At 38.0% G+C, this 12,184-nt stretch overlaps 1 protein-coding gene across 2 annotated transcripts in view; it reads left to right on the top strand.

Moving 5' to 3' along the window:
* The window catches only part of cdh4 (cadherin 4, type 1, R-cadherin (retinal)), a 411,266-nt gene that overhangs the window by 316,958 nt on the left and 82,124 nt on the right, over positions 1-12,184 (top strand). For both annotated transcript variants that reach the window (XM_057846061.1, XM_057846060.1), the window contains exon 6: positions 10,986-11,130. In XM_057846061.1, the coding sequence (XP_057702044.1) occupies positions 10,986-11,130 (145 nt within the window). The remainder of the gene's footprint in view (positions 1-10,985; positions 11,131-12,184) is intronic.

Raw genomic sequence — 12,184 nt, 5'->3', positions numbered from 1 at the left:
GTGTGAATGTAGGTAATGTACCGCTTCAGAGAGCAGAGGTTGATGACGTACTGTAGATATCTTGTGGCTGTTAACTTTTGATTGGGATTGCGCAGGACTCTGTAGCTGAGTTAAGGTAGTCCGAGTGTTCATGGCATAGTTTCTTCATATAATTATTGTTACTATTTGTAATGGTGTTGTCCGATATCATCAGATGGCTGATAATATTGGCTGATAAAGGCATTTTAAGATGATATCGGATATCATCAGGTAGCTGATAATATTGGCTGATAAAGGCATTTGAAGATGATATCGGATAATATCGACATTGGTTTTTCATTAACTCATTTGCTCCCAGAAACGTATAAATTAGGGCTGTCAAACGATTAAAATTTTTTAGTCAAGTTAATTACAGCTTAAAAATTAATTAATCGTAATTAATCGCAATTCAACCCATCTATAAAATATGCCAAATTTTTTTGTAAATTATTGTTGGAATGGAAAGATAAGACACAAGATGGATATATACATTCAACATACGGTACATAAGTACTGTATTTGTTTATTATAACAAGTCAACAAGATGGCATTAACATTATTAACATTCTGTTAAAGCGATCCATGGATAGAAAGACTTGTCGTTCTTGAAATATAAATGTTAGTACAAGTTATAGAAATTTTACATTAAAACCCCTCTTAATGTTTTCGTTTAAATAAAATTTGTAAAATTTGTAAAACTAGTAGCCCGCCATTGTTGATGTCAATAATTACACAATGCTCATGGGTGCTTAAGCCCATAAAATCAGTCGCACCCAAGCACCAGCAGAGGGCGACAAAACTCCAAAAAACACAAGTAACAAGTTGGCATTGCACTGTGCTGTCATTTTAATCTGTTTGAGCAGGGCATGTGCGTTAATTGCGGCAAATATTTTAACGTGATTAATTAAAAAATTAATTAGCGCCCATTAACGCGATAATTTTGACAGCCCTAGTATAAATACATTCTATTTTTAAATTCTTCATTGTCCCAAAAACTTATTTATACGTCATTTGCGTTGTTTTTTTTGTTTTGTTTTTTTTTTAATATATACAAGTAGAATCTATAGCTTCCGATCTATCTGAGAAACAAAAAACAAGGCTGCCATTTTAAAGCAATAAAACTGGCCACTGGAGGGCAGTAGCGCATTTTGTAAGACCCGATTCAACAGCAATGAACGGCCGGGCAGCATGGTCGGAGTGCTATCGACATTATGCCAGGCAGCGCTCCGACCGAACAAAACAACCGAGAGGAGTCCTAGGAGGCCAGGCTCTGGACGACCGAGAAAAACGAGTGGGACCCCCAGTGCAGCGGCTCACTGAGCAGACTCCGCAGAGACGCAAAAATAATCCATCTTTGTGTGACAGACAATGATGAGGGAAAAGTTTATACGGCTGACGCGGCGACAATGGCGTCATCTTGGCGACAAAGCGTCATCTCTCAGTAGTCATGCATAAATAAATTGTTACTTTGCTATCAAAAGCTCTATTTGTCTGGTTATTCGTGGTATTTTGTAAAAGGAAAACATTATTCAGATGTTTGGAATGTAACTAATGCAAAAAATAGCTTTGTTAAAGTCAATGTTATGTCTGAAATGTATGCGTTTACAAAAAGCTCATTTTCTCTGTTTTTCATCAGAAATTGGAAAACTGCTCAAACTAAGCTATTTTCTAATGCTGTTTTCTAAAGAATGGAAAAAGATCTGAACTTACTTTTTTTCTGCTGAGAGAATAGAGTCTAATCTTTCTTTTGGTGGGTTCCATGTTTAAAAAACAACAGAACAGAATTTTCTGTGGGCCTTGCAAAATCAGTCAAAATCCAGAAAAACGGCCGGGAGCGAAGGGCCTTGCTCTGGTGAAAATGGCTGGGAGTGAATGAGTTAACAGTTTTGGGCCAATGTTGCCTTCAAAATGAATGTAGAAGCCTCCTGCCTTTGTACAAGGGCTGGTCACAGCTTAGCACAGCAGTTAGGCTTATTGACCCTTAGACGTCTGCAAACTAAGATGTTTAGATGTATCCAAACTAAGATTCTTGACGATTTTTAAGTGAGCTGACCATTTGCATTCATGGTGCAAAAATTAAATGAACAATAAATGATTGAAAAATAATTAAATATGCTAAGTCCATGACTGCGTATTTCGGTATCAGTTTGATCGGTATTGGATTTTTGGAGTGGGACAATATTGGGATATCGGTTATCGGTTAAAAAGTCATTATCGAATGACTCTGATTTTTAATAAACATTGTGATTGAGGACAGGTCATTGTTCAGTCTGGTCTCTTACAAATAATTGGGTCGGATGGGTACAGAAAATTCACTTTACGTTTGTATATTTCGCAAAAGAAATAAACAGTTAAGACTGCATGTAAAAGTTGCCGAGCCAAATTTCCTTCTTGTCTTAGCACAACTGAGCCTGTAAAGTAGCCTTACATTTCTCCATGTCTGTAAGCCATGATATTTGTAGATTCCATGTCACATTACGCAGTAATGTTGGGCTACATTATGTCTGAAAGCAGATTAAAAAAATGAAAGCAGCTTAATAATGTTCTATCTTCTATCAGACAGTTTACACAATCTATTCTAAACAGTACAACAAAACATGATCCAAACTAATTGTGAATCATAGTAAAGCAAATAACGTTTAATCATAATTAATGTAAAACACTGAACACTAATCAATAACAAAGATGCCGAAAACAATTATTTTGCTAGAGGTGGGTGGAGTAGCCCAAAAATGTTACTCAAGAGTAGCGTTACTTTTAAAAAATATTACTCAAGTAAAAAGTCATCCAAAAATGTACTCAAGCACAAGAAAAAAAGTATTCATTGAAAAGAATACTCAAGTAATGAGTAACGTTGTGAGTAACTGCCTGATTTTCTTTTTTTAATAATGGTATTTTTTTCCTCAGCACAACTTCATCTAAATGAACTGTTATTATTTTATTAAAGCCCAGTGCTTCCCAACCTTTTTTGCACGACAGACCGATGTGATATGGGCACTTTTTTTCACAGGCCGGTAATATGTAGCAGAAAATGACAGTACATATAAAATAACACAACCGGGGTAAAAACGAACATTCAGTGCAGGGAAAATGTAACTCACCCTACGCTGAATCAACACTTTTTAACAGCGGCCTCTCCTAGAAGTTGACGGCAAATATCCTTGGTTGCAAACTTACAGGCATAATGAGTTCTTCTCCAGTCGTAAAAGTTTTGTTGGTTTTAGCAATACGGTTCGCCATGAGGTATGATGCTCTCAGTGCATCCACTTTTGTTGCCTCGTTTGCTAGCTTTTGCTACATATTATGCAGAATGGACTTGGTTGTCGGCTCCTCTTCTAGCTCAGCAGGTGGCCTTTTCCCCGTTGAAAAAAAAAAGCTGCCCAAAAACGTCGCCGCCCGCAGCATACAGACAACAGCAGCTACATAACTTTACTCTTTACATTGACTGACGCTGGGCTGCTATAGGTGTGCAAACACCCCAGTAATGGCAGCCAACCACGAAAGGGCGGCATACGCAAATCTCTACTCAGATTAGTTAAGAGGCACAGGCCAGATTACGGTCATTAACAAATTATTTCTCTGGGGCCCGGTAGCAAATGCGCCATGGACTGGTACCGGTTCCCGGCCCGATGGTTGCGGATCCCTGCTGAGTTACTGAACCTATTGGCCCGAATATAAGACGGCCCTGATTATAAGACAACCCCCTCTTTTTCAAGACTCAAGTTTGAAAAAAGAATTTTTGAACACCAAATTATTTTTTATACAGAAAATAATTACAGTACATCTGAAACAAATGATTATAACAATATATTTGAGAGAAAAAGCATGTTATTTTGCCTCATTCAAATCTTAATATCTGAACATTTAAATATGTAAACTAAAGTGCAATCACATTCGTAAATGAATGGCTTCTGGTTTTTGAAATGTAAATATACCAATATATTGTGATTAAACAACAAAATTGCAATAACTGCATTAACCATCAAAGTGAAGTCTAACTGTAACTGTAGTCTTGAAACAAATCTGAATAAGGAAAGACATTGCAATAAAATAATGCAAACTGGTTCAACTTAAGAGTAGCTGAGATCTGTCATGACAGAGCATCGCTTCAATGATATCTGGCCATCTAGCGTCATGAATGGTTATAATGTCTAGACCGCGAATATAAGACGACCCCAACTTTTTCAGTCTTATTTCAATGCAAAAAACACCGTCTTATATTCGGGCCAATACGGTACATGACCATATTATGCTAAAAGGATGACACAAAAATCATCAAATTTAGACCAGAACACTGTGACCCATTACCCGTCCAAAAAACTGTCAAATTTAGACCAGAACGCTGTGACCCATTACCCGTCCAAAGAGCATGAGTGTCCTCTAGTGGAGAAAAAACATTGTTACCTCTGAATGGTATAACGGAGTCATGTGTTTATTGTTGCGACATCTTATTGGTAAAACTGAGACAGCCACTGTCGGCATCTTGGGCAAAAATAAAGTTAATGTGTAAAATAAACAGGAAAAAATGTAATGACGAGTGTAGCCCGAAGTAGCAGAGTAATAGTAGTGTTGCTTCTTCACATATCTACTCGAGTAAAAGTAAATCGTATTGTTTGGTAAAACTACTCTGGGTACATTATTCTCAAAAACTTACTCAAGTAAATGTAACGGAGTGCATGTAACGCGTTACAACCCACTTTTGTATTTTGCCATGACACTCGTCACTGCAATTGTTACTGGAAATGGTTGTTTGTCTCAAAGCACCCCTTCTCATTGCAAAGTCAGCTAGTATAAGCCCTAGCTCACTGGTGTCCCTGAACAAGATATGAAAGAGCGTTTTTCAGTGTAACATGTTCTCATGAAAATTTAACAAGAGCTTTAATGTGAAGGCAAGCACTATATTATGCTAATAACTGTCATTTACATGATCATTTTGTAAACACTAATCGACAACATACAGTATTGAGTCCTGCTATATAGTTGGCCATGTTTGTGGAATACTAGCAGTATACACACATGCACATAAGTCATAGAAAAACAGTCAAAGGTGCGTGGGTATGTATAAATAAGATGGATGTTTGGTTCTGTATTACTTAAAAGGACAGATACAAGCTGGATTTCTCCCGTGTGCATGGTCCTCTTATACCAAAGCTGGCCTTCCATAATATCGATGTTATTTCACATATGCTTTTGCAATCCGCACAAGCGCATATATTCCTTTGGGTCCACAGATCACATTTACATTTCTTCCACCAGACGTAGAAACACACATACGCTACCATCTGCAGGGCAAATTCTGAAGAAAACACACACACGAGGAATGTAACATACATGCTGGATAATGTATATTAATACTAAAGCAGCACGGAGAAAGTAAAGATCCAGAAATGAATGAATATTAAAAAAAAAAAAAAAAAAAGCGGCTTAATTGTCACGGTTTCACACAATTGCATTTATTGATGTCACGCATCTTATAGTGTGACGTTTTATTGAGAAGACCGATAAGGCTTTTTTGTTGTTGCTGCTATGGTCGAGCCAATAGAAAAGTTTTGTCTTGAGGGGTCATCAAGTGGCCCAGGAAAGCCTCCTTTATCAACACTTTGCAGATAGTTATAAATGTATATTTGTTGGTATTGTAGATGTTTTACCGATGTAATCAACCTTTTTTTTGTCGTAGGAAGGACTCGTTTCATGCATGGGTATTTTCCGTACGCTGGCTAAAAGTGCACAGTTCCAATAGAAAAAACCTTCAGAGCATGTCCTCCTCTTCAGCTCTGATGGCAATTTTCAGCTCACAAGCATTTACCCCTCAATGACAATTTGTACTGTACCATTTAAGCTTAATGTTATTAAACATTTAGTTCTGTTTTAAGGTTTTGAAACAGTTTAACAGTATAATATAGGGCACAAAATATATTCTCATGTACAGTGGGGCAAATAAGTATTTGGTCAACCACTATTTGTGCAAGTTCTCCCACTTGAAAATATTTGAGAGGCCTGTAATTGTGAACATGGGTAAACCTCAACCATGAGAGACAGAACGTGGGGAAAAAAACAGAAAATCACAGTTTGATTTTTAAAGAATTTATTTGCAAATCATGGTGGTAAATAAGTATTTGGTCTATACCAAAAGTTCATCTCAATACTTTGTCATGTACCCTTTGTTGGCAATAACGGAGGCCAAACGTTTTCTGTAACTCTTCACAAGCTTTTCACACACTTTTGCTGATATTTTGGCCCATTCCTGCATGCAGATCTCCTCTAGAGCAGTGATGTTTTGGGGCTGTCGTTGGGCAACACAGACTTTCAACTCCCTCCACAGATTTTCTATGGGGTTGAAATCTCGAGATTGGCTAGGCCTCTCCAGGACCTTGAAATGCTTCTTACGAAGCCACTCCTTTGATGCCCTGCCTGGCCCTGGGATCATTGTCATGCTGAAAGACCCAGCCACGTCTCATCTTCAATGCTCATACTGATGGAAGGAGATTTTCACTCAAAATCTCTCGATACATGGCCCCATTCATTATTTCCTTTACACAGATCAGTCGTCCTGGTCCCTTTGCAGAAAAACAGCCCCAAAGCATGATGTTTCCACCCCCATGCTTCATAGTGGGTATGGTGCAATTTAGTATTCTTTTTCCTCCAAACACGAGAACCTGTATTTCTACCAAAAAGTTCTATTTTGTTTCATCTGACCATAAGACATTCTCCCAGTCCTCTTCTGGATCATCCAAATGCTCTCTAGTGAACCGCAGACGGGCCTGTACTTTCTTCAGCAGGGGGACACGTCTGGCAGTGCAGGATTTGAGTCCCTGGTGGTGCATTGTGTTACTGATAGGAGCCTTTGTTACTGTGGTCCCAGCTCTCTGTATTGCATTCACTAGGTCCCCTCGTGTGGTTCTGGGATTTTTGCTCACCGTTCTTGTTATCATTTTGACGCCAAGGGGTGAGGAGGGAGTTGAAAGTCCAAGTTACCCAACGACAGCCCCAAAACATCACTGCTCTAGAGGAGATCTGCATGGAGGAATGGGCCAAAATACCAGCAACAGTGTGTGAAAACCTTGTGAATAGTTACAGAAAACATTTGGCCTCCGTTATTGCCAACAAAGGGTATATGACAAAGCATTGAGATGGACTTTTGGTATTGAACAAATACTTGTTTTTCACCATGATTTGTAAATAAATTCTTTAAAAATCAAACTGTGATTTTCTGGGTTTTTTTTTTTTTCAAGTTTACCCATGTTGACAATTACAGGCCTCTCTAATATTTTCAAGTGGGAGAACTTGCACAATTAGTGGTTGACTAAATACTTATTTGCCCCACTGTAGATCCTCTTGAAATGTTATTGTCAACAAAATAGATTCACTACATTTTGATCACATACTGCAGTGAGTCGTGTAGCTTTTCTACTAACTGTGCCTGAATGTCCTCCGCTATTACATCAATACTTTTTATGATGCAAGCAGAAAGGGCTTTGCTATCTTCTCCACTATAGTCTCTACAAAAAGTCTCTCTGAAAATGTCCTTGGAAGGATTAATTGGTCCCCAATAGGAAACGGATTCTTCAACTGAATGACACTTCTCTTGTTCATGTCTTGAACTGTTACCCTTCAATAACTGTTTATTTCCTTCTTGTTCATGTTATTTATTCTTTTGAAAAAAAATCCTCAGGCTTGTCTGTTGTAGGGATGTTTTGTTTCGATGTGCTGAAGTAGTCTTGAGGGTTTCAAGGATTTGTTAGCTAATCGAACATGGAAGATCTCACAAAGCAGGTAAGTTAGGTAGAAATTGTCATATTTTTCTTTACTGTAAATTCAGCTTTTGTTTTGCAGACAGGCAGTGACCTTCTTCATTTCTATCATTTGCCAATTTCTTCCTGAAAAGGCTCTCGGCTCATTATTTTTGAAGATATAGCTAGCTGACTGATGTATAAAATGACACAACAGTACCAGGACCAATGTTCCCTCTAATTTTTCATGTGTCTGAGCAGACGCACAAGCTCTATGAGCACACTGCGGACCACGTTGAGCAACATCAAATGTGTACACGAAGGCCACACACCAGTATCACGCCTATTCAAAATCTTGGATCATAGCAAGTTACAAGGCTTATTATAAGAAAGAAATTAAAGCAGCAATTTTCATCATTTTACTTTTAATACAGTATAATTGATTTTGCCCACTTAAAATGAAAAATACCAAGATCTCATTGTTCCTGAGATGTGTATTATGTTATACTGTATGTGATAGTCCTTTTTTTACCATAGGAGAGTCCTGCTTTGGCCTGAGTAAGGTACAATTGTGGAAAGGGGGATTTAATTAATAAAAAATAATGAACAACCACAATGTATCACACTATATCACTACCACATTAAAACTGTTCAGACAATAAGGACACTTAAGATTCCTATTCTCCGTGTCTGAGCAGCTACACTGCAAAAACAAACCTCCTTAAAACTTGTGAATTCCCTCAATTTCAGTGTAAATCTAGAAGTGAAAGTGAAATTATCTGCCAGTGCTTCAAGTAAATTTTTACTCAGATTTCTTGAAATAAGAAAAATAGCTAGCGGAAAATTAGTTTAAAAGACATATTTTAAGCAATAAATTAGTATACTGAATGTTTTTAAAAAATTGAAAGGTCAGAAACGTTCTTAATTCAAGAATAGATATTTGGGTTGTGCCGATCCTGTTTTTTTGCTCCCAATTTTAGTTTGAGTATCTGCCGATCCCGATATTTCCCGATCCGATTGCTTTTTTTTGCTCCCGATTCAATTCCAATCATTCCCGATAATTTTTCCGGATCATATACATTTTGGCAATGCATTAAGAAAAAAATGAATAAAACTCGGACGAATATATACATTCAACATACAGTACATAAGTACTGTATTTGTTTATTATGACAATAACTCCTCAAGATGGCATTTACAGTATTAACATTCTTTCTGTAAGAGGGATCCAAGGATAGAAGGACTTCTGCCTTTGTATATTGTGACTAAATATTGCCATCTAGTGTATTTGTTGAGCTTTCAGTAAATGATACTGTATCCATGCCCAAATGCATGATGGGAAGTGGAACCATGACTGTACGTAGTGCTACCAATTGGTATATGTTCTCTGCATTGGGAAATAACAAAAGGTGTTAAGAAAAAGATCAATTGCTGCTTCCCATGATATTTCTAATCGTAGGGAGAGGGATTTTAAGGCTTTAGCCAATTAAAAAAAAGGCTCCAAATGCTGCCAAAATTCACTCGACTCATTTTACGCTGCCTTTTATCTCTCTATATAGGTAAAACGGCGCCATTACAGATTGAGCGCGACAATGCGTGAGTGGGTCGTGCAGCGCATGCATTAATTGCGTTAAATATTTTAACGTGATACATTTTTTTAAAAAATCATTACCGCCGTTATCAGGATAAATTTGATAACCCTACCTTAAGCCTAAATTAAAGAAATGTCTGTAACGAACGTTAAATACAATTAGAAAACGATTTAATTAAAAAATATATACGTATATATAATATTAAAAAAAAGGCATGGCCGATATTTTTTTTGCCGATTCCGATACTTTGAAAATGACGTGATCGGACCCAATCGATCGGGATGCCGATACATCAAAACATTACTTTAAAGCATTTTTCTAGGCATCTGTCGCTCAGTGAGTTACGTTGCAAAATGGCACAGAAAACAATTTTGTTGCGCTAATTAACTTATAAACTGGATTAGTTCTAAAATTAAATATCAATTAATACAGTAGCGCTTGCAAAGATTCGGAGTGGAATGTTGCTTCAGTAAATCAGCAGAGGAGTCAAACTCACTTCTCTCCACCAATGGGAGCGTCGCCGTATCGAAAGCACCAATGGGAGCGCTGCCTTGCCGTCTCGAAAGCACCAATGCGAGTGTCACGCTGCTGTATCGAATGCACTAATGGGAGTGTCGCGTTGCCGTATCAAAAACACCAATAGGAGTGTCGCACTGACATATCAATGCAGTGCTAATGACAGTAGTCCTATTGGCGCTTCATTACGTTTCTGTTGAATTTTATTTTTCTGCGATTCATAGATTTTCTTGTGCGCTGAGTGTGTCCAAGCAGTGCGCGATGGCGCGTGCCCCAGTTTCCTCCCACGTTCCAAAAACATGCATGGGAGGCTGTACCCCGCCTCCTCCCCATAATTAGCTGTGATAGGCTCAAGTATCCCCATGACCCTCGAGAGGATAAGCAGTCCAGAGGATGAATGAATTATTTTGTCTATGGGGACTTCTTTTTTAATGCAATAGAATTGGCAGATACTTTGAAGCCAAACGTAACACCTCTATGGCTCATCATATGCTGCCACAATAAATTGGTTAAATCATTCAGGAAGCAGTTTTCTTAAGTAAAAAAAGCATTTATACTAAGGACTTGAATTCCTTGTAGAATTAAATTGACGAAATGGGTTATACAGATAAGTTGGTTACAGTGTGTGGCTTTTGCGGACATGAATTCCTGTCAGATATTGTTGGCGGGTATGGGAGTGAAGCCAGTGTGTGAAAGAAGCCCTGTAGATTAAGACAACTCATGTGAATGATTACCTTTGTCATATCAGTTCAAGCAAAAACCCTCTATCTTCTACATCACCACCATGCATGTGCATACCGTACGTGAGTTTTTTATCTTACATTTGCCTCAACAAATTCATTCATGTAGCTTCTATTGTATATGCCACGATGGCTTCTATTCCTTCCTCTTTGTTTATTCCTGTGGAATCGACAAAAGCGAAACAGAAAACATTAGCCAATTAAAAGAAGATGTCGATTAACAAGTCAAAGTTGAAGTGAGAGCATGGCACGCATGGTTTCATTTCAGTGAATCCCTTCAGTGGCCTGCTGTCAAATCCATTGAGGGACAACTGAGAATTGTTTCTGTTCATGTTTAGGTTTTGAATTCTAATTGTGGCGTCTCTGTTTGTTTGCATGTGTATTCACAGCTGCGAGCCCATGCCGTGGACATGAATGGCAATCAGGTGGAGAATCCAATTGATTTGTACATCTACGTGATTGACATGAATGATAATAGACCTGAGTTTAAGAATCAAGTCTACAATGGCTCTGTGGCTGAAGGATCCAAACCAGGTAAGACCAGAGGGCCGTATTCATGGAGTTCCGAAGTTCAGAAAAGAGTCAATTCAGGGGTAGAATTTAGGTCTGAACATAGACTTCACTATCAGTTGACGGGTAATGGGGCGCGGGGCTGCTCCGTAGCGGGCCTATTTTCAAAAACTTAAAATTCAGATATTTTCAAAACCAAAGCCGCTAGCGACCTAAAACCATACCAGGCACCTCCCTTTGGCATATATGTATGAGTCTACATAAGCAGCGGCATAAAGTTGTTCACAAATATTTTCTAGATCAATAGCAATACTTACCATGTCATATAAGTTTTTGCCCAAAATATCAACTTTTTTTTTTTTTTTTTTTTTGTGCAATTTTGACAAAGGTTTTCGACAGCTAATAGACAACCAAATTTTCATATCAGAAACTTAATACTTAAGGAAAGCATGCAGAATCATCTTAATTTTACTCAACAAAAGCAAATTTATTCATTTTTCTATATACAATCACAACTTATTTACCATAATTTTGGCACCTGGCTATAAGCCGCCACCCACTAAACTTGACACGAAAACAACATTTGTTCATTGATAAGCCACACCAGACTATGAGCCTCAGCTGTCGCCACTGTATTATGGGATATTCACACCAAAAGATATTAACCAGCAACACTTTATTTGACAGCGGCATCATACGACTGTCATAAGACCACATTAAGCCAATTGGTTCAAAGCTTCATGGTGGTTCAATGGTTCATTGTTTCCAGAAGCTTCATTTGGCCATCACTGCTCCCTTGAGGGAGACAGCCAACCTCTGCTGTCAACACTCTTGTCGTCCATCATGCCTCCTTACATGCATTGCAGCGCTACAGATGTAAATAACAATCAAAATTCATGTTTTGTGCTATTTCTTCAGTTACTGTTCCAGTTGTTTCATCAGTTGGTAGTTATGGTATTTGGTAACACTATATTTGACAGTGCTGACATAAGACTGTCATTAGACAATCGTAATAATGACATGACACAATCATGAGCATTAGTGAATGCTTATTACAGATGTCATTTAGTGTTATCCG

Source organism: Corythoichthys intestinalis, chromosome 9 (assembly GCF_030265065.1).
Source record: "Corythoichthys intestinalis isolate RoL2023-P3 chromosome 9, ASM3026506v1, whole genome shotgun sequence".
NCBI lineage: Eukaryota > Metazoa > Chordata > Actinopteri > Syngnathiformes > Syngnathidae > Corythoichthys > Corythoichthys intestinalis.
Note: the sequence above shows the minus strand (reverse complement) of the source record. Positions and strands in the feature narration are given on the sequence as shown.